The sequence below is a fragment of the Delphinapterus leucas genome, chromosome 6 (genome assembly GCF_059928025.1).
Source record: "Delphinapterus leucas isolate spDelLeu-1000000601 "Yukka" chromosome 6, BTC_Dleu_Yukka2, whole genome shotgun sequence".
Classification (NCBI taxonomy): Eukaryota; Metazoa; Chordata; class Mammalia; order Artiodactyla; family Monodontidae; genus Delphinapterus; species Delphinapterus leucas.
The window spans coordinates 111,779,973-111,805,439 of NC_143134.1; the positions used below are offsets into that span (position 1 = coordinate 111,779,973).

At 49.2% G+C, this 25,467-nt stretch overlaps 1 protein-coding gene across 4 annotated transcripts in view; it reads left to right on the forward strand.

The window, feature by feature from the left end:
* The window catches only part of GSN (gelsolin), a 56,571-nt gene extending 34,605 nt beyond the window's left edge, over window positions 1-21,966 (forward strand). For 3 of the 4 annotated variants that reach the window (XM_022578854.2, XM_022578851.2, XM_022578852.2), the window contains 14 exons: window positions 2,563-2,724; window positions 4,542-4,691; window positions 5,865-5,954; window positions 8,695-8,827; window positions 9,317-9,405; window positions 9,575-9,790; window positions 11,622-11,755; window positions 14,983-15,073; window positions 16,957-17,127; window positions 17,737-17,911; window positions 18,992-19,116; window positions 19,360-19,437; window positions 20,908-20,968; window positions 21,559-21,966. In XM_022578854.2, coding sequence (XP_022434562.1) covers window positions 2,563-2,724; window positions 4,542-4,691; window positions 5,865-5,954; window positions 8,695-8,827; window positions 9,317-9,405; window positions 9,575-9,790; window positions 11,622-11,755; window positions 14,983-15,073; window positions 16,957-17,127; window positions 17,737-17,911; window positions 18,992-19,116; window positions 19,360-19,437; window positions 20,908-20,968; window positions 21,559-21,728 — 1,845 coding nt within the window. In that variant the 3' untranslated portion in view covers window positions 21,729-21,966. Of the gene's footprint in view, window positions 1-1,459; window positions 1,483-2,562; window positions 2,725-4,541; window positions 4,692-5,864; window positions 5,955-8,694; window positions 8,828-9,316; window positions 9,406-9,574; window positions 9,791-11,621; window positions 11,756-14,982; window positions 15,074-16,956; window positions 17,128-17,736; window positions 17,912-18,991; window positions 19,117-19,359; window positions 19,438-20,907; window positions 20,969-21,558 lie in introns of those variants that run through there. The other variant, XM_089913688.1, reaches the window with a different exon arrangement.
* Window positions 21,967-25,467: the final 3,501 nt, after the last annotated feature.

The following is a 25,467-nucleotide window of genomic DNA, read 5'->3' on the forward strand; positions in this document are numbered from 1 at the left end:
CTAAAGATTAAAGTAAAAATAGTGAAAAATAGTAAAACTTTCCAAAAAGTCCTGCCCCTTATACTTGGAGATCCACTAATGTCTCCTAAGAGCTTACTTTTATTTTTTTGTTAACTAATCTTTCTAAGTCTAATTTCCCAGATCAGTAAGATTAGAGGAGTTAATTAATCAGGAAATGCCTGTCCATACTCATTAGAAATCAAGTATTCTTTTAATTTATAAATTCATATACAGAGAATTTATTGGAACCAAGATTTATGACATTGAGCAACACTTTTCCTTTTTTAAAAGAAAGTTTCTATTTTTTTGATAAAAAATAAAAGGCACACTTGTACAAGTAAAATATTTTAGAGATGTATTTCTAAAACTTAAGGGTCTTTCTCTTCCCTCATTTCCCCATTTCTTCCTCTCTGAGGAATCCATGAAAATGGTCCATGTGTCCGTTCAGCACCTTTTGGAAAAGCTTTTCAGATCCACGGTCTCTTTACCTCCAGATGAATGAGGTTCCGGGGTCAGTGGTGCCCACAGACACTCAGGAGTTCCTGGGCTGGCAGACTTGGGCAAGGCTGGTCCCTAGAAGGGCGAACTTGGGGGTAAAACTTCCACCAATTATCTGGGACCCTGGGCACGGGGCTGAACCTCTTTTCACCTCAGTTTCCATGCCTGTGAAGTGGGGTAATGAGAGTTGCTACCTCAGGGGCTTGTGGGGACCACACTGCATGGCCATAAAGCAGGTGCCTCAGCCTCTGTCACAGGCCTAGTAGGTGGCAGCCTCTGCGGTCATTACCAGGTGAGCACGGGGCATTGCATCTTCTTCCCCAGCTGCCTTTCCTTACCTGCTCCCCAGCAGGAGGGTCCCTGAAGCCAGGTGGGAAGAAAGGCTCTGCGAATACCTTGGCCACACTGCTGGGCCCAAGGGGATGCTCTCGAAAGGCCTCATGCTAGTACTAAGAAAGGACACCAGGGGGCGCTCCACTCACAACAGGGAAAACATTTCAACTTGAAGAACCTTCCTCTGAACAGTGGTTTGTTCCTGCCTCCCATCCTGGGTGACCCTAGTGACCTTTGCTCTAAGAAAACCTGATGTTGGGGGAAAATGTGGCCCTTACAAATTTAGTTACACCTGGGTTTGCATCCTAGCTCCACCATTTACTAGCTTTGAGCTCTTAGGCAAGTCTCTGCACTTCTGGCGTCTGCATTTCTCATCTGTAAGTTGGGGATTATGACACCTCCCTCATAGATGACACATACAAAATGCCCGGCAGAGTGGGCGTTATCATTTCACAACCACTTCTATATTGCTTACTGTGTGTAGATGTAATAGGAACCCAATTATACTCACTCCCTTTATCCCTTGCCCTCACGGACTCTGTGTGGCAAGTCAGACTTGACTTTGCTCTGCAAACTGAGGTGTCAGCAAGGGGCCTGGAGGGGATGGCCACATTTCTGGCCTTAGTGGCCCTTGACGTGTGGAGCAGGGAGGTGAGTGCCAGATTGGGAACAGGAGGCAAGGTTTTACTCCTTAGCTTTGCCGCGTGCTTTTTGAGTGCCCTTGAGTAAGTCACTTCACTTCTCTGGGCTTCAGTTTCCTCATGCGTAAAACGGGAAGCTCATAAGGACCTTTGCAGCTCTAACTTGACATCCCTGGGGCTTGGGGTCGATGAGCACCTGGGGCTGGGAACTGTTAATGAGGACGCCCAGCCCACTTTATTTGGCTTTCTACTGAGCCAAGGGCAGTTTTGACCGCTGCCAGGAATCCTTCCTGAAGTTCCCTGGAACTTGGTGATGACTGCAGAAGGTGGCACAGCAGGGGCTTTTGTCACCATTTCAAAAGGGAGAGGCCTGAGGCTCAGAGAGGGAAAGAGACTTACCCAAAGTCACCCAGCACTGTAGTGGCAGGGCAGGGACTTGAACCTGAGGTCGGTGCTCTGTCGTTTACCCACAGCTGCCTCTGAAGGCACAGCTGGGTGGGACTTGCTGCAGCAGCATCAGAGGAGGGAGGGGAATGGTCTCGGCTGGAGACCGAGAGAGCCTTGAAGGATGGGAAAGCTTCGGGTGAGTGCTTCTCAAAGTGGGTTTTGCAGAACACTCGAGCTGCAGGCAGGATGAGGAGGAGAAAAGCAGTTCTTGATTCAATAAGGCAGGGAAATATTCTCTAAAACAAAAGGCAAGCAGGTTTATTTACCAGAGGACTTCCCAGAGCCTTTATTATGTGGATGTACATTATGTAACAGTCAGGGAGCAAGTAAGGAGCATTCCTTGTGCTTATTTGATCATGGAATCCTTTCCTTGCAGACTATTTGGGGGATTAGAGTTCCTTAGAACATCCCTTGGAAAATGCAGCTTTTGAGAAAGGAATGTTTGAAGCTTTTTGATCCAGGAAAGTGGGCCCAGGGGTCTTTGTTAGTGGAGTATGAGATTCAAAGGGGTGGCAGCAATGTGCAGTGGGTAGGGAATCTGCTAGAAGTCCAGTGGTGCATAGGCCAGAATTTCCTTCAACTCATCCCTATCCCTTCCCCAGACACTCTCCCGTGGACTAACGCTGTCTCCTTGACCCAACAGAAAGGAGGCGTGGCATCAGGATTCAGGCACGTGGTACCCAATGAGGTGGTGGTGCAGAGACTCTTCCAGGTCAAAGGGCGGCGTGTGGTCCGCGCCACCGAGGTGCCTGTGTCCTGGGAGAGCTTCAACAATGGCGACTGCTTCATCCTGGACCTGGGCAATGTAAGTCGTGCCCTCCCCTTTCCCAGGGGCCACTGAGGTGCTCCAGGCCTGACTCTGGGGAGGTGGGCGCATCCACGCGAACAAGTAGGGCAAGCCACAGAGACAGCAGCCCCCATGCACACACATGCTCTGTGTAGCAGTCAGACATATCTGCAGAGATTTGGGTACAGACGTGCCTGGCGTGTAGACTCGGACTCATCACATGCCCGCACACAGACCTCACGCACAGCGCACTCTGGCTTCAGTTGACGTACAGACTCCCTGGCATGTTCATGTGCACATCTCGTGTACCTTTTTACACATAGTCATTCACTTGCAAATACATGGCGCCCGTGTGCAGCGACTATAGGCTTTTGGAATTTAGCCAATGTTTTATAACAACTACAAATGGTGCATAGTCTTTAAAAATTGAGTCACTATGTTGTACACGTGAAACTTACGTAGTACTGTAAGTCAACTATATCTCAATTAAAAAAAAAACTATAAGCTCTTGCCCAGCAGGCGTGGACATGGCACCACGATGAATGCCTACACATGGAGACTTGGGCATGTTGTTCAGGGACCCACAATTCGCACGTCATACGTGTAGTTGCACATGCCCACTTGTATGTGGCAATGTGTGTGGGCTGCACTTACCCAGGCCCACCTTACTGATTGATGTGTGATGCTTTGTACACATTCTTCCCAAATCCACGTATATTCATACCTGCAGAAGGACATGGCCGGATGTTCTGCACCCAACCTCATATATACACATGGTGTAACGTCCATGCAAACGGAGGCACACACTGAGTGTAAGCTTGTTATTAGAGTGTAGCAGGTACACAGAAGAGTGTGTGAATCCTGAGTGTGCATCTCTATAGATTTCAGAGTGAACACACCCGTGTAATTAACACCCAGATCAAGAAACAGAACGTCACCAGCCCCCAGAAGGCCCCATCTGTCCTCTTCTTAGATTTTTTTTCTTTTTTTTTTTTGGCCGCGTGGCTTGTAGGATCTTAGTTCCCTGACCAGGGATGGAACCCGTGCCCCCTGCAGTGGGCCCCACAGAGTCCCAACCACTGGACCACCAGGGAATTCCCCGTCTGTCCTCTTCTCATCCTTTCACCCCCAAGGATAACCGTCATCCCAGACTCTCTCAACCAACAGCATAGACTGGTTCCACCTGTTTCTGAACTTCATGTACGTGGAATCTTTGCTTTTGATCTCTGACTTTTTTTGCCCAACATTTTCTTTCTGAGATCCATCCGTATTGTTGCCTTTAGTTGTAAATTGTTCCTTCTCCTTGTTATATAAGAATTGATTGGGCAGATATGCCACAGTTCATTGATCCATTCTGTTGTTGATGGACACTTGGGATAGTTTGGGGCTATTCCAGGTGGTGCTGCTCTGAACATCCTTGCACGGGTCTTTTGGTGGATGTATGCATGCACTTCTGTTGGGTGTATTCCCAGGAGAGGGATTGCTGAGTCATAGGATACCGGTATACAGAGCTGTAGAAGGTACAGCCAAATGGGTTTCCAAAGTGGTTGTACTAATTTCTGCTCCCACCAGCAGGCAAACATTTCTATACACATTCTATGTGTAGGGGTACCCGTGAAAAAACACATATCCAAAATCATGCACTCACATACCCTGGTGCACACAGATCACACCTGTTGTGCTTGGATGTGGGCATGTGTGTGCTCCACCGGCTGTCACCTGGGCAAGCAGAGAACAAGGTGAGCTCACCGCCCGCCCCCATAGTTCCCTCCTTGCCATGTCGCTGGGCAGGGCTTATATGGGGCACTGCCTTATGTGGGGTCCTTGTCTTACAGGACATCTATCAGTGGTGCGGCTCCAAGAGCAACCGTCTTGAGAGACTGAAGGCCACACAGGTGTCCAAGGGCATCCGAGACAACGAGCGGAGTGGCCGGGCCCATGTGCACGTGTCCGAGGAGGGCTCCGAGCCAGAGGCAATGCTCCAGGTACCCACGGCCACATCCCAGGAGTGCAGGGTGGGGCTGAGAATAGGGACAGGAGGCTCATTTCTTTCCTCCATCCAACAGGCAGTTTTGAGGTGAATTTGTTTTTCCACCAAGCTGGAAGAGCAGCTTCCCCGACAACTCCCAGACTCCCCTGAGAAGTGGGGCTGGAATCCCAGGACCTGGTACATCCCGGGGTTGTGAGCCACACCCTCCCACTGGGAGGGCTAGATCCTCCAAAGGAGCTGAGAAGGAGGGTCTTGGCGTCTTCCGAGGGTGAGCCTGGTGCTGGAGCCAGGTCAGAAAGACAATGGAGACCCAATCCCCTCTTTCCTCTTCTGACCATTCCTAGTAGTTTATAGCCCATTTCATCAAATTGCATGATGGCATTGCCAGCCGTTGTGCTTTGAGGACATATCAACAGAGGCAGAGGTCACCAGGAAAAGGAGGAGACCACGGGCTCTGCTCCGTGCCACTTGTCTCCTGCTTGTCTGGGGCTGTTGAGTTCTGGTTTTTAGGAAGAGCAGAAGGTGATTATTATGGGGAGGAGCCTGGACACCAAACATGGCTTGAGAGGGGCAGTAGCTGGGGCCATTGAGGCTGGAGGTAGCTCAGAATGGAGGTGTGAAAATAGGCTCTAAAATCACAGGGATACGGGTACAAATTCCAACTTAGCCACCTTATAGCTGTGTGGACAAGGTACTTAAGGTACTTCTTCTCTCTAGACTTCAGTTTCCTCTCCTGTGAAACGAGAGTGATAATCTGTGCCTCTCAGCATGGGTGCGAAGATGAAATGAGGTCTGTTAAAGGCATGTGGTAGAAGATGTTCATAGCTCTATTTATCATTCTTAGAAGGCTAGGAGGAAATGGTAGAATAAATACCTGAAGGACTGTCCAGGAGGCAGAGGAGCGCGGAGCTCCTGGAGACAAGGAACAAGGAGGGAAGGACTCGACAGGCAGCCCTGGTTGAGCTCTGCACACAGGAGACACGTCAAGAGATGCAGGATGTCTCTGGAGGGGACCTTACCCTAAGTGGAAGGTCGCTGTGGATGGATGCCCACGTGGTCCTTACCTGCCTGGGGAGGGAGCTCTCTCAGGAATTCAGTCCCCTCCCTGGGGGAGGAGGCTGCCAGGAGCTCACCGCCACCCTTTCTTCCGTGTCTCCCTCTCCTGCAGGTGCTGGGTCCCAAGCCGGCTCTGCCCGAGGGTGCCGAGGACACAGCCAAGGAGGATGCAGCCAACCGCAAGCTGGCCAAGCTCTACAAGGTGAGCCTCAGCTGCGCTGGCCCCTGGGTCTTGGGTCAGGAGACCTGGTCTTCCTGAGCTCCGCTGCCACGGGGCCTTGAGCAAAGTATGCATGGGGGTGGGGTGGGGGGGACTCGGCTTCCACACGCCTCCAGTAGACGCCCACCTGCTGCCTTTGCCTTCCTGCCCCGGGAGTAAGGGCGTGCGAGCGACTGCAGACACATCTGCGTCACATTCATCTGTGGGGTCTTGGGCAGCACAGGTTCTCTGCTGGGTCTCAGTTTCCCAGTCTGTAAAGTGGGGAGAAGGGCAGTAGAGTCAACTTTTCAGGATTTCCGGGGGTCCACAGAGGAAACTGATGGGAGTGTTGTAGGAAAATACAGGGAAATAGTACAAAAGTGTGTGTGGGGGGTGTGTGTGTGTGTGTGTTGAGGGGCAGGTTATGGTTAATGACTTTATTTATAATTTCTTCTTGTGATTTTATTATTTATTTATTTTGGTCGCGCTGTGCGGCTTGTGGGATCTTAGTTCCCTTTAACCCACGCCCTCGGCAGTGAAAGCACGGAGTCCTAACCACTGGACCACCAGGGAATTTGCCTTCTTGTGATTTAAAAAAGTGAATTGAGGCTGATCCTGAGCCAGGGAACTCTGGCCTCTGGGCCTGTGACACCCATGTTGTGCCCTAGGCTTGTTTGTGGTAAAATAACAACAACATGAGGTGAAGATTCTCATCACCACCACAGAAAAACCACATTATTGACATTTACTCTGATACTAAAGTAACACATACACGTAAATAACAGTACTGAGCAGGTCTCAGGAACATAAGAAGAAAATACGAGTCAGTGCAATTTCACTAGTTTAAGGTAGCCAGTACTGTTTTAAAAATGGGTTTTAATTACAAAAGTAACGACACTCAAAAACAAAAGTCAACCTCGCCTCCTCTCCTCTCCTCTCCATGGGTTACCATGGTTACATGGTTACCCTTTTGGTAAAGGAATCTCCAGATACAGCTTTCTGTGTCTAGTTACATATATTTTTCCATCTCTGTTTGATATTCATGGATCCAAACGATTCATGTTTTTCTGTGGCCTTCTTTTTTCCACTTGACGTGGTCAGGAATATCTGTCTGTAATAGAGATCCACATGGTCCTTTATAACGGCTGTGTAGTATTCTATTTTAGGAATGTAGGAATCTTAGCAGATCCCTAATTGATGGACATTAGAATGTTTCCACCTTTTCTGATTGCAGACAGTCCCTCTTTGTGCACTTGGGCGAAGTGTGGCATTAGGGGAGTTTCCCAGACATGGATTGCTGGGTCATAGACTGAATAAAGAGTCAGTGATTGAAAATACTGGTTCTTGGGAGTCCTCTGGTGGCCTAGTTGTTAGGATTCTGGGCTCTCACTGCTGTGGTTCAATCCCGGGTCCGGGAACTGAGATGCTGCAAGCCTCAGGATGTGGCCAAAAAAAAAAAAAAAAATTACCGGTTCTGGAGTCAGACTACCTGGGTTCGAATCCCAGGTCTGGTACTTTCTAGCTGTGCAGGTTACTTAATCTCTCTGTGCCTTGGCTTCCTTGTGAATAAAATGGGGATACTAAAAAAAAAAAAAAAAAATGGGGATACTACTAGGACTACCACAGGGTTGTTTTAAGGATTAAAGGAGTTGTATAATTGTAGAAGTGATTAAATTATATAAATTACATAAATTGCTTAGAACAGTGCCTGGCACATAGTAAGTTTTCAATAAATGTGGAGCACTTATTTTTTAGAGTTCTGATATGTATTACTAAAATGCATTCTAGAAGGGCTCCCTAGTTACCTTCCTCACGGGTTTGAAAGTGCCTGTTCACCCAGAGCCTTTTCAACGCTGGGTATTGTCGATCTTTTTTTTTTTTTGCGGTACGCGGGCCTCTCACTGTTGTGGCCTCTCCCGTTGCGGAGCACAGGCTCCGGACGCGCAGGCTCAGCGGCCATGGCTCACGGGCCCAGCCGCTCCGCGGCACGTGGGATCTTCCCGGACCGGGGCACGAACCCGTGTCCCCTGCATCGGCAGGCGGACTCTCAACCACTGCGCCACCACGGAAGCCCGTGGGTATTGTCAATCTTTTGAATTTTGACGAGTATGGTACACTTAAAAAAAAGTTCAATGAACTTTTATTTGAGAATAATTTTTAGGTTTACAGAAATATTGCAAAGATAGTACAGAGGGTTCCCATATACCCTTCACCCAGCTTCTCCTGAACATCTTAACATAACTAGGTGCATTTGTCAAAACTAAGAAACATCAGTTCAATACTACTAACTAAACTGCAGACTTTATTCAGTTTTCCCCAATTTTTCATTCCAGGTTCCAATCCAGAATCCTACACTGCATTTAGATCTTTTTCTTTTTCTTCTTTATTTCCTTTTTTTTTTTTAACTGATGAGGTTGAATATCTTTTCACCAACTATACAGTTCTTTTCCTATGCCACCTGCATTCCTGCATTGGATCCTCCCCCTTCCCTTTCCGTGTGCAGTTTCCATGCTACACCTGTGTGTAGGTCGCAGATGTGGTTGTGACATAGTGGAAAAAGACAAAGAAATCCTGAATGAGCCTCAGGGCTTGAGGGCACAAGTCCTCATGTTACCCTGCAGTGTCGTTTGGGGGTGGGGGTGAGACGAGGGTCTCCCCACGTGTGGTCTTGGGGGCGCCCATGGTTAGGCTGAAGTGGTGGAGGTCACTGATGGGCTGGGCTGCCTTTCCCTTGTCCTCCCAGGTCTCCAATGGCGCAGGCACCATGTCGGTCTCCCTCGTGGCTGATGAGAACCCCTTCGCCCAGGGGGCCTTGAAGTCCGAGGACTGCTTCATCCTGGACCATGGCAAAGATGGGAAAATCTTTGTCTGGAAAGGTATTGGGGACAGGGGAAGGGCTTGAACAGGACCTCGAGTGGGAGCTCCAGCAGCCTTGCAGGAATTTGGCTCATGAGTCTAGGGAAGAGGAGGGGGGCCTGAGGGTCTGAGTTGCAACTTTCCTACTGGCTGAGCGGCCTTGGTCAAGTCGCTTCACCTCTCTAAGACCCTGGTTTCCTTATATGTAAACGAGGACAAGATAATGATCTTTATCACATAAGGTTGTTGTGTGGATTAAATGCCATCATTTTTGTATAGTTCTGAGCTCAGTAAATGGGCCACAGTAGTCGGTGTGCTTGCCATCATCAGGCAGGACCCCCAGCTGGCCCCCCGAGAGCTCATGGTGTGATCAGCTCTGAGTTCTCTGGCCTTGGCTGTCCACAGTCTAGGAAGAGGAGGGAGGGAGGTTGGCCTTCTGCTTTCCCTGGACCATTGGATGCGGGGGCGCAGCACTGACCCCCGGCCCCTTACCCTCCCTTTGCGGACAGGCAGGCAGGCCAACACGGAGGAGAGGAAGGCTGCCCTCAAAACGGCCTCCGACTTCATCTCCAAGATGGACTACCCCAAGCAGACCCAGGTGAGTCTTGGAGCCAGGTAGGACAGTGAGAATGGGTCCATTTTGGGTGGGTATCCCACCTCAGTGTGGACTGGGTGTCTGAGGCTCCCTTGAGGACCCCTGCTGGGTGGCCCCTGTCCTCAGGGGGACCCCAAGCCAGCATGTCCTGCTCTCCCCCCTCCCCTTCCAGGTCTCCGTCCTTCCTGAGGGTGGCGAGACCCCACTGTTCAAACAGTTCTTCAAGAACTGGCGCGACCTAGACCAGACGGATGGCCTGGGCCTGACCTATCTCTCCAGCCACATCGCCAACATAGAGCGCGTGCCCTTCGACGCCGCCACCCTGCACACCTCCACTGCAATGGCCGCCCAGCACGGCATGGATGACAATGGCACAGGCCAGAAACAGGTACCTGGGGGGCTGGGGGGGGTGTGTCCAGGCCCCTTCCTTGCTCCCTCCCTGGCACCTCTGGCCCACCCACTGCCTCCTGCTTCTCTGAAGATGTTTCTCTAAGAGATTTTGACCACAGTTTTTGGTGGATGGAATTATTTTGTCTTGCTGGATTATTGCAACCAACATACCCTAAGCACCTACTGTCTTCCAGGCTCCATGCCAAGTGTCTGAGACCCCACCCTGCCCATGAAGAGTGCCTGGTCTGGGAGGGGAGGTGACCACAGCCACAGCTGGTTGCTCAGACCTGTGTGGTCAGTGGGAGATGGGAGGTGCACAGGGATTATGGGAACACAGGAAGGGAAGTGAAGGTGGGTGGTTGGGGCAGTCTTCACAGAGGCGGGGACCTTTTGGTTGGGCCTCAGAGTATGAGTAGGAGTTTGCTGCCAGAGAAGAAGAGCAGGTATTCCAGGCAGGGAGCTGTCCTGGGAGCCTGGTGCTGATGGCATCCTCAAGGAGGGGCCTTGAGTTCCATGTCCAGGGGTGTGGACTTGATCCTGTAACCATTAGGTGCTAGTGAGCGTTTTTTTTTCTTTTTCTTAAAGGCAGAAATGTGACAGGCTCAGTTCTGTGCTTCCTAAACTCACTGTGAAAATGAATTTAGAGACAGGATAATGACGGTAGAGACCTCATGAGGAGGTTATAATAGTCTAGGGAAGAGATAATGACCTTGAGACCAGGAAGGTCACAGTGAAGATGGAGAAGTGTGGGGGGGTGGAATTCAGAGATGTTTATGAAGTAGAATCTGCTTCAGGCAAACACTGATTCCATCCTACATAATAGAAATAGCAAAAGTGTTAATTTTTATTTATTATTGTTTTTGTCATTGGTGTTATTATTTTTCATTCATCACTCATTCATTACTTCAGTGGGAGGGGAGGATGCAATGAAAATGATCAGGATAGGGCAGTGTGGAAAGAGCCCTGGCAGCTCAGCTGTGTGACCTCAGGCAAGTTACTTAACCTTTTTGAACCTCACTTTCCTCACCTGTAAAATGAGGCTTAGCCCACTCCATCACCTTCGAGAATTTTCAAAGCCTGGAGATTGTTTCCCGGGACTTGCAGCACCACCAGGTGGCGCTGCAGGGCTTTGTGACCACTTGGACACCGTGTTACCAGAGCTCTGCAAAGAGATCTGCCAGCAGGTGTCATTCTGAGGTCACTTAGTGATGGCCCTGCCTCTGCAGGTGATCTATAAAATTCAGACAACTTAATAATGATACAGATGGGCAACATTAATAATAAAATAATAATAGTTCTAATAATTAAGAGTAGCTGCCACCTGTAGAGCCATTACCCTGTGCCAAGCCCTGTGCTAGACTTTCATGAATAGACCAACATCCTTTATTAGTCTCATACTGAGGCTCATAGACAGTAAGCAAGCTGTCCAAGGCTGCACAACCTCTAAGGGGGTGGATCCTGATTTGGATCCAGGTCATTCGTCGATTTGCACCCTTAGCCTGTGTTACACTGTGTAACACGCACTAAACCCATTTTCCAAATACTATCATGCAGGTCCAGTATACTATCATGCGGCTACCAGTCCCTGTGCTGATTTCTACAAGGAGGAAGTACAGGGTGGGGCAGGGGTGCAGTATAAGGATCCGGAGCAGGAAACATGGGTTTGAATCCTAGTGGCTCTGTGATTTGGGCAGATTATTTAACTTTAGTCTGAGTCCGAGTGCGGTCGTGTTTTGTAACCACTACCCACCACTGTGTGGTTTCTCAACTGGTCTGAGTTGGGGACTGGGGGTGCTGCACTGTGTCTGAGCCCAGCTTTGCTCTGGTAGATCTGGAGAATTGAAGGCTCCAACAAAGTGCCCGTGGACCCCGCCACGTATGGACAGTTCTACGGTGGTGACAGCTACATCATTCTGTACAACTACCGTCATGGCGGCCGTCAGGGACAGATCATCTACAACTGGTGAGGGTCTGGGGCCCTGTGCTGTGGGGCGAGCATGGCAGCAAGGAGGGATGTGAACAGGGCTGAGGGAAGCCTGCGAGTGTGTGGACCTGAGCCGGGGCAGCCACCATCCACTGGGAAAGGCTCTCGTCCACAGGGCAACACCTCTTGTCTTTTTTCTCTAAACAAATTTTAAACTATTCTCATAAAAGCATTACATGTCCATTGTAGGAGACATGGGGACTAGGGAGAAACAAACAAACAGAAAATCTCTCCCACAATCCCACTCTAAGTACTGTTCATCCTCCCACCTTTTCTAATTAAAAATTATTTTTAATTCTTTAAAAATAGATAATACATTCACAAGTCAAGGATCGAAACAGAATAAAAACGCATGTATTGAGAAAGCTTGTCCCCATTCTGTCCCTCCCCACCTTGCTCTATGACCCCCACCCCTCCATGGATGCCCACTTTCTTTAGTTTCTTGTATACTCTTCCAGTAATTTTTGATGCAAATATAAGAAAATCTCACCCTATATTCCTAGTTCTTTTCCTTCCTTACAAAAGCTAGCAAACTATGTATTTTATCCTGCACTTTGCTTTTTTTCACTTAATACTTCCTGGAGCTTAGTCTCTGTCAGTACATAAAGAACTTCCTCGCTCCTTTTTACAGCTGCATAATATTCCATCACGTGGCTATCCTGTAGTTTATTTAACAAATTCCCTGCTGTTGCGTACTTGGATTGATTCCAGACTTTTGCTATTAGAAGCATTGCTGTGATTAGTAACCTTAAACAAACATCAGTTTGAATGTGTAGAGAAAAATCTTTGCAGCAAGTTCCCAGAAGTGGGATTGCTGGGTCAAACAGTAAATGCACTTGTCATTTTGATAGACAGCACCCAGTTTCCGTAGATGGAGTTTGTAGTATTTGCATTCTCACCCGCAACAAATGAGAGTGTCTGTTTCCCCATGGCCTCACCAGTGGACTGTGTTATCAAACTTTTGCTGTTTGTCAACCTTATAGTTTATGAAATGGTATCTCAGTATAGTATTTTTCTTTTTTCATTTCGTTTCTCTTATATGCAGTCTCAAACTTTTTGAAGATTGACGGTTGGGTTTCTTTTTTTTAAAACTTTTTATTTTGAAATGACTTGCTGAAAAGTTGCAAAAATACTACAGACAGTTCCCATATACCTATTACACAGCTCCCTCTATGATCATGTCTTAACCATAGTTCAAGTTTCAAAACCGGGAAATTAACATTGTTGCAATACTATTTACTAATCTATAGACCTTACTTGAATCTCACCAATTCTCCCACTAATATCCTTTTTCTGGTCTAAGATCTAACCCAGGATCTCACATGCCATTTAGTCATCACGTCTCCTTAGTGACATTTAATCATGTCTTTAATCTGTGACAGTTCCTCAGTCTTTACTCTTTTTTTTTTTTAAATAAATTTATTTATTTTATTTATTTATTTTTGGCTGCATTGGGTCTTCGTTACTGCACGCAGGCTTTCGCTAGTTGTGACAAGCGGGGGCTACTCTTCATTGCGGTACACGGGCTTCTCGTTGCAGTGGCTTCTCTTGTTGCGGAGCACGGGCTCTAGGCGCATGGGCTTCAGTAGCTGTGGCACGCGGGCTTCAGTAGTTGTGGCGCACGGGCTTAGTTACTCCGCGGCATGTGGGATCTTCCTGGACCAGGGCTCGAACCCGTGTCCCCTGCATTGGCAGGCGGATTCTTAACCACTGCGCCACCAGGGAAGCCCTCAGGCTTTACTCTTCTTTCACAACCTTGATACTTTGGAAGAGCACTAGTCTTATTCTGTAGAATGCCTCTCAATTTGACAACCTCAGATTTTTTTTTTAACATCTTTATTGCAGTATAATTGCTTTACAATGGTGTGTTAGTCTCTGCTTTATAACAAAATGAATCAGTTATACATATACATATGTTCCCATATCTCTTCCCTCTTGCGTCTCCCTCCCTCCCACCCTCCCTATCCCACCCCTCCAGGCGGTCACAAAGCACCGAGCTGATCTCCCTGTGCTATGCGGCTGCTTCCCACTAGCTATCTACCTTACGTTTGGTGGTGTATATATGTCCATGCCACTCTCTCGCTTTGTCACAGCTTACCCTCCCCCCTCCCCATATCCTCAAGTCCATTCTCTAGTAGGTCTGTGTCTTTATTCCCATCTTACCCCTAGGTTCTTCATGACCTTTTTTTTTCTTTTTCTTAGATTCCATATATATGTGTTAGCATACGGTATTTGTTTTTCTCTTTCTGACTTACTTCACTCTGTATGACAGACTCTAGGTCCATCCACCTCATTACAAATATCTCAATTTCATTTCTTTTTATGGCTGATTCCATTGTGTATATGTGCCACATCTTCTTTATCCATTCATCCGATGAGGGACACTTAGGTTGCTTCCGTGTCCTGGCTATTGTAAACAGAGCTGCAGTGAACATTGTGGTACATGACTCTTTTTGAATTATGGTTTTCTCTGGGTATATGCCCAGTAGTGGGATTGCTGGGTCGTATGGTAGTTCTATTTTTAGTTTTCTAAGGAACGTCCATACTGTTCTCCATAGTGGCTGTATCAATTTACATTCCCACCAACAGTGCAAGAGGGTTCCCTTTTCTCCACACCCTCTCCAGCATTTATTGTTTGTGGATTTTTTGATGTTGGCCATTCTGACTGGTGTGAGATGATATCTCATTGTAGTTTTGATTTGCATTTCTCTAATGATTAACGATGACAACCTCAGACTTTTAAAGGCAGCTTGAAAGAAATTTTTTTGGACAAGGTAATACACACACGGTACAAAATTCACGAGAAGCCTTTTTTTTTTTTTTTTCTTAATAGCTGCATCAGCGCGTTGATTTGTCAGATTGTTTGCTTATACAGATGACACGTGTTGGTTGTGAGAAATTTAGACAGTAATAGGAAGAGGTGGGGCAGAAGCCACCCACTGTAAGTATCCCTGCAGGGCAGATTTAGGATGAGGAAGTCTGTCGGTTGTGGTCAGATCTCTCTAAGAGGTGAGATGCTGAGCTGGGGGATGTGGCATGTTGGTCTGGTTCCTGGCACTGGTTGCTTTTGAGAGAACCCCTTTTCCTCTCTGTGTCTCAGTTTCATTACCTGTAATCTGGGGATTTGTGGGTTTCTCAGGCCCAGGGTAAAGGAGAGACTCGGGGCTCTTTGCAATCCTCAGTGCTGAGTATCACTTCCCTTCCAGGCAGGGTGCCCAGTCCACCCAGGATGAGGTCGCCGCATCTGCCATCCTGACTGCCCAGCTGGATGAGGAACTGGGAGGTACCCCTGTCCAGGTGAGCCCATTGTCCCTCGGGGCCACACCCTGGGCCCTGTCCATCTGTTCACTCATCTATCTGACTGTCCATCATTCCATTCATCCATCCATCCTTTCAGCGAACATTTATGCAGGGGTCTGACACTGCGTCTGCAGCCATGAACACACAGATCCCATCCCTGCCCTGCCCTGAGCTGCTGTGATGTGGTTTACAGTCTAGGGGGGAGAAAGATGTTCAGCAGACATGCAGGCAAAGGTTGGACAATCACACATAACGACGTGTGCAGTGAGTGAAAACGATAAGACACCAGAGGAGCAGGAGAGGCAGTGTGGTGGTTTAGTTCAGAGGATGGACATGGAGCTAGCCTGCTTGGGTTTAAATCTAGTCTTCACCTCTGGGCAGCCTTGGACAGGTCACTTAGCCTCTCTATGCCTCTGTGTTCTCAAACTGGGGTTAATAACAGTACCTATCTCACAGGATTGCTGTGAGGATGAAGAGTTAACATTTGTAAAGCATTTAGAGCCATGCTTGGACCATAATAGACCCCTTATACAGGTGTGTTAAGTGTAAGGACACATACATCCCAAGTAGGAGCTAATTGGATTAGACAGGGCCCCCATCCAGGGAGGGATTTTTCAGCTGGGACCCAATGGTTGAGTAGGAGTTAGCCAGGCATATTCCAGGTAGGGGGAAGGGTACATGTAAAGGTCCTGAGGTGGGAGGGGGCACTGGTTATTAAAGCGAGGGGAGGGTGCCACGATAGGAGCCTGGGGAGATGATCAGAGGGACCAGACCACCCAGAAGCCACTGTGAGGATGTTGACCTTGACCCTGAGAACAAGGGGACATTGCTAACATGGTAAATGTAATGTGAAGGGATTCATGGGTTTAAAAGGTTGCTCTGGCTACAGTGTTGGGCCCTGGAGGGCAGCAGGTGGGGGAGACATGGGAGAAGGAGACAGAATCCTCCTTTCTCTATCCTACCCTTGGAGTGAGCAGGGCTCTGGATTCAGATTCGGGGTTGGTGCCCTGAACTTTGACCACGACAGTGGGATCCTCTGGGTCCTGGAGGCTGGGTGCCGGGCGCTCAGTGGGATGATTACTGCCTCAGCTCATCCCAGCATCAGCCTTAGGAGTAGCATTCTTGGGCCCATTTCACAGAGGAAGAAACTGAGAGGTTGAGGCCCGTGCCTGAATTCTCGCTGTCAGGGCGGAGCTTGGATCTGAGCTCTGACCCAGCAGTGGTGGCCCACGTTGGGAAGTGACTACAATACCCCCGACCCACACGTGCGATTGTCTTCTAGATTTAGCTAGCCAGGGTCACAACTGGGATCCGAAATGAAATGGGCACACAGGGCAGAAGCAGATGTGATATATCTTAGACCTCCTTGCCCTCTCCCTCCCACCACTGAGCCCTTGACTGCAGTCTGCGTGTGGGGTGCACTGGCTGTGCAGGAGGGGTCTCTCCAGATCTGGAAGGCTCTATTCTCACCACTCTGCCAGCTTTCATGCCTGAGGCTGACATCACCATCCTGGAAGAAAGTGCACGAACAGTCCCTGTGCTTCCGTTTAAGGGAGTATTTGCAAACGTGGGCTCTCTTGGTTCTTGGACTAGACTCAGGCTCAACAAGGCAGGGCCTCGTGGGAGGGGAGTGGCCGAGGCAGTGCCCGGGGGCCTCAGGCAATAGTGCTGTGTCCGGCCTTCCTGGAACTCCTGTTCCCCTGCCAGCCCCTGTGTGCTGTAGGGTCACGCACCACCCGTGCACAGACCCAAGTGTGACGGCCTTATTTGAGGGGTGAGCCCAGGCTGTGCTGGCTGCAGGGGGTGGCGGTGAGCCTGGTGTCGTACAGGACTGACGTTCCCACCCCCTTCCCTGACTTGCTCTCCTGTCTCCCTCCCAGAGCCGTGTGGTCCAAGGCAAGGAGCCTGCTCACCTCATGAGCCTGTTTGGCGGGAAACCCATGATCATCTACAGGGGTGGCACCTCCCGCGAGGGTGGACAGACAGCTCCTGCCAGTACCCGCCTCTTCCAGGTCCGGGCCAGCAGTTCTGGAGCCACCCGAGCTGTTGAGGTAATACCCAGGCCCTGGACCCCAGGCAGGATTGGCCTCTCTGAAACCTCCCAGGCTTGATAGGGAGATCTCCGGGCACGGGATTGGGTGGGTTTGGCTGAGGGGTTAAGAAGCAGCTTTTTGTACCTTCCTGCCCTGGCAGCAAGATTGTATGTCTTAGATTTCCCCTTGTTTCAAGAAATGCCCATTGCCCCTTGCATACCTTCCATAACGGGCAGCTCACTACCTCACAGGCAGTCCATTCTTCACAATCTGGACATTGTTCTTCATTACATTCCAGTTGGCTGCTCTCCCTCTCATGGTGGAAGGTGCATATCTATTGAGCAGCCTAGAGAATGGGACCATCACCTTCTTTGTTCTGGGTGCCCAACTTCTGTTAATGCAGCCCAGATTTCTAGAATCTCCTTGGCTAGCCACAGTGCACTAATGACTCATGGGAGTCAGCTAAGGCCCTCAGTGCCCAAAGTCTGTGTCCTCAGCTCTGATGGGGCGTGTGCTCTTCCAAGCCCTCACCTGAGAGCTGGTCCTGCTGCAGTGTCTCCTGGGCTACGAGGAGGGGGCTGAGGACATTTTATCTGGTTCCTGATTAATCGAGGACTGCCCTCCCAGGTGATCCCCAAGGCTGGCGTGCTGAACTCCAACGATGCCTTTGTCCTGAAAACCCCCTCAGCCGCCTACCTGTGGGTGGGTACAGGAGCTAGCGAGGCAGAGAAGACCGGGGCCCAGGAGCTGCTCCAGGTGCTTCGGGCCCAACCTGTGCAAGTGGCAGAAGGCAGCGAGCCAGGTAGGAGCAACGGGCGGAGGGGCCTCTGCTGCTTCTGGGGATGCAGCTGTTACGTTTCCCTCCCTTCTGTCTGCTTGGGGGTTTCTATATCCTCCCCCCTCTCCTGAGCACCTGTCCCCTAATGTGCGTTAATAAAAGTGAGTTAGGGAATTCCCTGGCGGTCCAGTGGTTAGGACTCTGCGCTTTCGCCACAGGGGCACGGGTTCAATTCCTGGTCGGGGAACTAAGATCCTGCATGCCACAGCGCTGCCAAAAAAAAAAAAAAGTGAGTTAGATGAAAATGAGGGCTATGGTCAGTGAGAGGGAGGCATCCAGGAGTTAGAGAAAGGAGAGCTCAGTGTGGGCTGGGGCAGGTGGGGAAGTCAGCTGGAAAAGGGGTCACAATGCCACAAGCCTGCTCTGTTTCCAGAGCATGGGTCAGGAACACCTTTGTTATGCCAACCCTAGGTCTTTCCGTTCTTACTTTTCAGCCCAATCCCTCCTGCTTGATGCTTAGCAGAAATGGGGAAGAGTAGCTCTGTCTAGAGCCGTACAGTCCACTGGAACCTTCTGAGAGAATGGACATGCTCTATGTCTGCCAGGTCCAATTTGGTGGCCACTAGTCACATGTTTAGGCTAATGAATATTTAAATGTGACTGGTGGGAAAATGCAATTAAATTTAAATAGCACATGTGGACAGAGCAGGTATAGTGGAAATGATACGTGGCGTCAGGTAAGGTGGCTTTACAGCATACTAGCTGTGTGATGTTGGGTGAGTTGCTTAACCTCTCTGAGCCTCAGCTGCCTCATATGTTGAGCGGGGATAATTATCCCCATCCCGCGGTGCTGTCGTCAGTCTCAAACAAGAAGTAGTCCTGGCTGTGTGTCCACTGCCAAGTCTTCCCTCTCTGGGCCTCCGTTTCATCACCGTCGAATCCCTCAGGCCCCTTCCTTCTTTGGCGCCCTGGGATTTTAAGATGCAGGCTGGGGATTGAGAGCAGTTGGTTGTGCTAGGGCAGGGTTTGTCCCAGGGTCTAAAGAGAAGTGCTGGAGGGGGGATGGTGGGGTCAGTTGGTAACTGGTGTGGCCTCCCCTCACAGACAGCTTCTGGGAGGCCCTGGGTGGGAAGGCCGCCTACCGCACGTCCCCACGGCTGAAGGACAAGAAGATGGATGCCCACCCTCCTCGCCTCTTCGCCTGCTCCAACAAGATCGGACGTTTTGTGGTGAGTCCCAGCGGAGGGCGGAGGGCGCTCCCTCTGCTTGCCCCTTGGGAGGTGTGTTCCAGGGAGCGGAGCTGTTGCAGCCACAGCAGGGGCAGGGAGTGTACCCTTCTGACAGACCAGCATAGACCCATGCAGATTGGAGCCAGCTCTGCATCTCACTCAAGGGGGCAGATAGAGCAGGCCTACCGGGGGGGAAAGCGGCTTGCTGGTGTGCTGTTATTAACCTCTTCCATTCCTTCCTAGATCGAAGAGGTCCCTGGCGAGCTCATGCAGGAAGACCTGGCCACCGACGACGTCATGCTTCTGGACATCTGGGACCAGGTGGGTGAAGCACGGTGCTGCAAGTCACTTTCCCTTTCTGAGCCTCCATTTTCTCATCTGCAGAATGGGCATGGTGGTACCTACCTTGCATAATCCAAACAGATGAGAGGTAGATAAAATCTCCTTGCCAACTGCAAAGCACCATGTAAATGCAAATCAGACGACCAGAGTTATTTCCAAGGCCTTAGGGGAGCCTGAACTCTTCCTTTAAATCTGTTGGTAAAGAAAGTTGAACTTTGCAGCATGTCACATGCAGGCATAAACTGTCCGGGGTGTCACCTAGAAGTAAACATTTCCCTGTCCCCACAGGGCTTGCATTCTCTTGGGGGGTGGCAGTCCATAACCCCTCCTATCAAGCTGGCTTCTCCCAGAGTTGTCAGGGTTAGAGATAGCAGCCATGCAGGTGTAAGACTCCCCTCGACCCGCAGGGCTGTTTCTTGGGCTCCCCAGTTGGAAGATCAGTACCAAAAGGTTTGCAGTTTAGCCGTTCAGCTGCTGGCAACTTTGTTCCATTTACTACTTAATATGTACGTTCATCTGTTTATTCACTCACTCAGCCAACATTTATGAAGCACCACTGTCTTCCAGGCAAAATGCTGTGATGCTGGGAGTCCTGTGATGAGCGGTACAGTCACAATACCTGGTGTTGAGGGGCCGATGTATTGCAGTAGGGAACACATTTGTAAATAAGTGAGGGCAAGGAAGTCTGGCATTTTATTGTCTGATACCATCTTATCAATGACATGCTCTATATTTTAGATACACATCAAAATAAATGATACATAAAAATCAGCTGGATAGGTTTTTTGGTGTAACAAGCTTGTCATAGGATTCAAGATGGTGGTAGTGGTGGTGAGTTGTTTTTATTCCAAGCCTTAGACCATGTTGGCTCAGACACACGGAGACTGGCACATAGCAGACTCTTAATGCATATTCGTTGGGTGAAGAAACCAGTGAGCATATGTTAGGCTGCTCATTTGTTGAACGAGTAAATGCCCGGAAGGGGATCATTCCTGAACTGCTAGAGAGGGGTCTCAACCTCAGTGGCTGACGGTACCTGTTAGTGAGTGAAGCAGGCTGAGCTGGGGAGACACGAAGGCATGGTGGAGTCTGAGGCAAACTGGAACTTCCCATTGAGAGGGGCAGCTGCTACTCAGCTTCGTCATTCACGTGCGGGTGAGGCTGCCAGATCCTCCCCGTTTGGAAGGGAAGTTGGAAGTCTGGATTGAATGTAATCCGCTAGTCACTCAGTTTGTCTAAAAGCAGACCACCCCCCGGAGAGTGGTGGGCCTACAGAGCAGGTTGGAGGTCACCAGTTTGCCGTCTCTGTTCCAAATCCTTGGAATCCCGGTCCGCGGGCTCTGTCAGCGGAGGGGGTGTCCGGTCCACACCTGGAACCTGCCGCGCTTCCCCCAGGAGCGCGTAGAGTCAGCACGTCTCACGCCATTTCATCTCGCGCCTCTCTTCCAGGTCTTTGTCTGGGTTGGAAAGGATTCTCAAGAAGAGGAAAAGACAGAAGCCTTGACCTCTGGTGAGGACCCAAGGGTGCCTGTGGGTCTGTGTCATGCGGTGGGGTGGAAGCAGCTTCCTCTGCGGGTCTGGGCGTTTGTGACAGTGGAGGCGGGGACTTTCGCATCCGTGGTCAGCCCCCGGTGAGCCCTCCCTGGGGTGGTGAAAGAACAGCTCACTTTCTGCAGAAGCCTTAGGTCCCACCAAAAGGAAGCAGCAGCTAGGAGCTGCTTCAGATTCCCAGAATGCCCAAGGACCAAACTTGTCAGGATTTAGATGTGGGAAAGCAGGTCCCTGGTAGCTGAGCAGATCTGATTTGGGAGCTGGAAACCCAAAAGCTGGTTCTTTGATATCTTCCAGTAGGGAATGGCTAGAGAAAAATGACATAAGCTTCGTGAAGCTGGAGGTTAAACTGTGACCCCCGTTCCTTCCCATGTTCCTGGGCAGGGCGGTGGAGGAGTCATGTGGGTGTCATTGCCTTTAAGGGATGGTGGTGTCCAGTGCGGGGTTGGGCCTTGGGGACAGTGGGACCAAAAACCATCTTAGGCAGGGAACCATGTCTCCTTGGCGAGGGAGACCCTAAGGATTCTTCTCCTGCCTATGTGTCTGCAGCTAAGCGGTACATCGAGACAGACCCAGCTAATCGTGATAGGCGGACCCCTATCACCATGGTGAAGCAAGGCTTTGAGCCTCCCTCCTTCGTGGGCTGGTTCCTTGGCTGGGATGACAACTATTGGTCTATGGATCCCTTGGACAGGGTCCTAGCTGAGCTGGCTGCCTGAGGAAGGCCCCACCCTGTTACTGGTCAGTGCCTTTCAGAACTGTCCATCCCGCAAGGAGACCTTACAGCGAGCAGGGCCACTCTGGTGTGTGTGTGTGTGGTGGTTGTTTTGTTTGTTTGTTTGCTTTTTTACAGTAGCCAAAAACAGCCCTGCAAAAATTCAGGGTGCTTGCAAAATTGTCTCAAGTATTTGTGCTTTTGGAAATAATTGAATTCAATAAAAAGCTTTTTGAAGTGTGTTACCCTGCTGTGGCTCATTTGTCCTAGTCATTGTTCTGAGAAGGGCCCGAGTCGGGGAAGGGGAAGGGGGAGGCATGGCTTGTACCTGTGAACCAGTGAGTGAGTTTCATTCACCTCGTGTGTGAATCATGGTGCGCTGAGAAGCAGTGAGGTGAAAGGGGTATAGATTGTACTAGGGGTAAAATGCTTATGTGGAAGGAAATTGGGAGGGAACCAGGAGGCTGGAGAGCCATCAGACTGAGATGCAAGTCTGACCCCAAGTGAAGGAGGGAGGAAGAGGGGTTGGGTGGATGCATCTTAGATGGCCGTGCAGTCCAGCAAGCTTCAGCAAAGCTTTTGGGGAGTCCTTGAGCCAAAGTAAAAAAAAAAAAAAATTTAATGTAGGGTCCCATTTTTGTTATTATTTTTTATTGCAGTAAACTATACATAACATAGTATTTTATCACTTTGACCATTTGCAAATGTACAATTCAGTGGCACTAAGTACATTTACAATGTTATGTAGCCGTCCCCACTGTCTATATCCAAACCTTTTTCATAATCTCCAACATAAACTCTGTGCCCATTAAACAATAACTCCTATTCCTCCCTCCCCTCTGCCCCTGGCAACCTTTATTCCACTTTCTGTCTTCATGAATTTGCCTATTCTAGGTACCTCGTATAAGTGGAATCATGCATTTGTCCTCTGTCTGCCTTATTTCACTGAGCATAATGTTTTCAAAATTCATACATTTTACAGCACGTGTAAAAATTACATTCCTTTTTGTGGCTGAATAATATTCCATTGTGTGTATATGCCACATTTTATTTATCCATTCATCCATGGATGGACACTCAGGTCATTTCCACCTTTTGGCTATTGTGAATAATGCTGCTGTGAACCTTGGTGTACAAATATTTGTTTGATTTAAAATGTTCTGGAGCCCAAGTCAAATCAGCCAACGAAGGATGTGAAGGTCTCCCAGGGGTGGGATGTGTCTTATCTCCTCACTACACTCAGTCATTGGGAGGCCTGGCCTTGGAACACTGTCAGTAGGAGTTCAAAGCCAGCAGCTGGACCCCTGAGTCACTTACATTCCCTGTAGGAGAACGTGGGCAAGGTACCACACCCTGTAACATCTGCCTGCATCTTCCTCGCTTCCTCTGGTTCCCACGAGTGTTTCTGCTGACACGAGGTGCTCCTGGATGCTCCTGAAATTTGCAGCCTTTGGGGTGTGGAAGAGGGACTTCCTCTGTGCCCCACTTGGTCCCCCAGACCCTGACTCTTCGCTGATGCTCCGTTTGTCACGAAGTTCCTCTTAGATGTCTCCATGAACTTATGTCTCTAAACCTTTTCTCCATGGAGATCCCAAACCAGTCCAAGAAACTGCTGGGAGACAGATCCCCTTCCCTCCCCTCTATCCTCTGATCTTTTCCCTCCGCGTTTTCCCCTTTTTTGTTCTATGCCTCTCCCCCACCCATCCCCATCAACTTACAGAGGGAAAACTCGTTCATAGGACCGTGGAAGAACAGAAACCAGTGTGAGGGTTTATGTGGTGGGATGGGTGTGTGTGTGTTTACACTGCTGTTTCCAAAGCTGGCTGATCACCCTAATTGCCCAGGGAGTTTTTAAAACCGTAAATTCCCTAGGGGCCCTACCTCAATAGAGTCTGATTCATCGCAGAAGTGACGGGAGTAGTGGGGAAGGAATTTTCCAGGTGAAACATGGAATGGTCGGGAGTCAGGTCATCTCAGGCAGGGTATGGAGCTATACAAAGATGGAGCTCTGAGGGAGAATGTTGTACTCAGGGACAGACTGCAGCCCAGGGGGCTGGAGCAGAAGGTGGGAAAGCAGAGAGTTCACAGAGGGCCTCAAATGCCACGCTGAGGGGTTTGAACTAGATCTTGTAATGCCTACCTCTACTCCAAAGGGCCACTTTCATGGTCAAAGCTATCAACTTGACAAACGCAAAGTTCTGGAACAAAGGCAGCCTTTACCACCTAGAGCTTGTAGGGCCTTCACTAGAGGAAGGTGGAGGCTTGTCTAGACAGAGCCAGCTCGCTGTGGAAGGTCAAAGGCAGGTGAACCTGCCATGCATTCTTCATTTCCAGTTATTGGCATTCAAGGCAGTTTATTGGCCAATTTCGGTTTATTGGTGTCTGTAGCTTCAGAGAGAGAGGTCTGCCTACTCTGAGAAAGGAAGTTGTCTGAGGCAATGGAGTTGCTTGGACTCCATATTTTTTTCTCTCAAAGACAAAATAATGAGTCAGGAACACTATCACTTCAACCATATATTTTTCTCTTCCTAACGGTTTTTGAGAGACGTTGGATTCCATCGTCTACAATGGAGAAGTCATTGTGAAATGCCATGACAGGTGCCCAGGGGGCGTCTCTTGGAAAGAGGTTGGTCTGGGCTTGGATCCTGAATCCTATCTTGGGCAATTCAGTTCAACAGATATATATTTATGCCAGGCCGTGTGCAAGGCACTAGGGATAGGACAGAAAATTTCTGTGAGCCTCAGCTTCCCCACCTGCAAAATGGTAATATTGTATTCATATAGTACCTAACTGGAGGTGGTACAATATAGGGGCTGAAAGTGGGGCTTTGAAGTCAGACCTGGGTTCAAATTCTAGCTACACCACTAACCAGCAGTGTAATCTTACTTCAATTCTTTGTAGCTTCCTTAGCTGCAAAATGGGAATAAGAACAGAGCCTACCCAACGGAGACTTTTATGAGATTATGCTTAATACAATGCCTGGCACATAGTAAATGCTCAAAAATGGTAAAAATGTTATTATTTGGTAAAACCAAAGAGCCTAGTCCACAGCAGGACTTAGTACATAACCATGGAGGTAAAGACCCACTACACTGTGGATCAGATAGGATATTTTTGGCTGTAAGAAGTGGAAAACCAACTCAAATCAAATTAAACCATAAGCACACTTATATGCTCTCATAAATGGTAGTGCAGAGTTTCGGGGGCCATCTTGGTTGACTAAACCCATTGGGTCTGTCTGGGTTTCTTGTTGATTCTCTTGGCTCCGCCCCTCCCGATCTGGTAGTGAAATACCTGTAGGCGTCCTGTCTGTCACACCCGTGCATGGCAACGCCCAAAGGAAAAGATAAAGGATTGTTTCGAGAAGTTCTCCCAGAAAAGGGAGGCGGAACTATCCCGCAGTCCATAGAGAACCTCTCCTCAGATCTCAAGAGCCCCTATGGGGTTACATGACCATTCCTGACCAAATCATGGGCTGGGGGATAGAATTATCAATAATAGGCCAGTTAAATTCATGACAGGAGCTGGGATTGGATTCCTCTTCCCCTGAGATAAGAGCTCTAACGGGGAGAAACCTAAAGTCATGGTTCCTAGGAAGGAGGAAGGGGGTAAATGGACACTGGGTAGACAGCCATTTTGTGGGAGACTTTTTTGGAGTCAGATGCTAAAAATAATAATGAACGGTAATGGTTCCTCACAGTTTCATGACGTCTAGTAATTTTCAGAGGGCTTAATTTCCAGC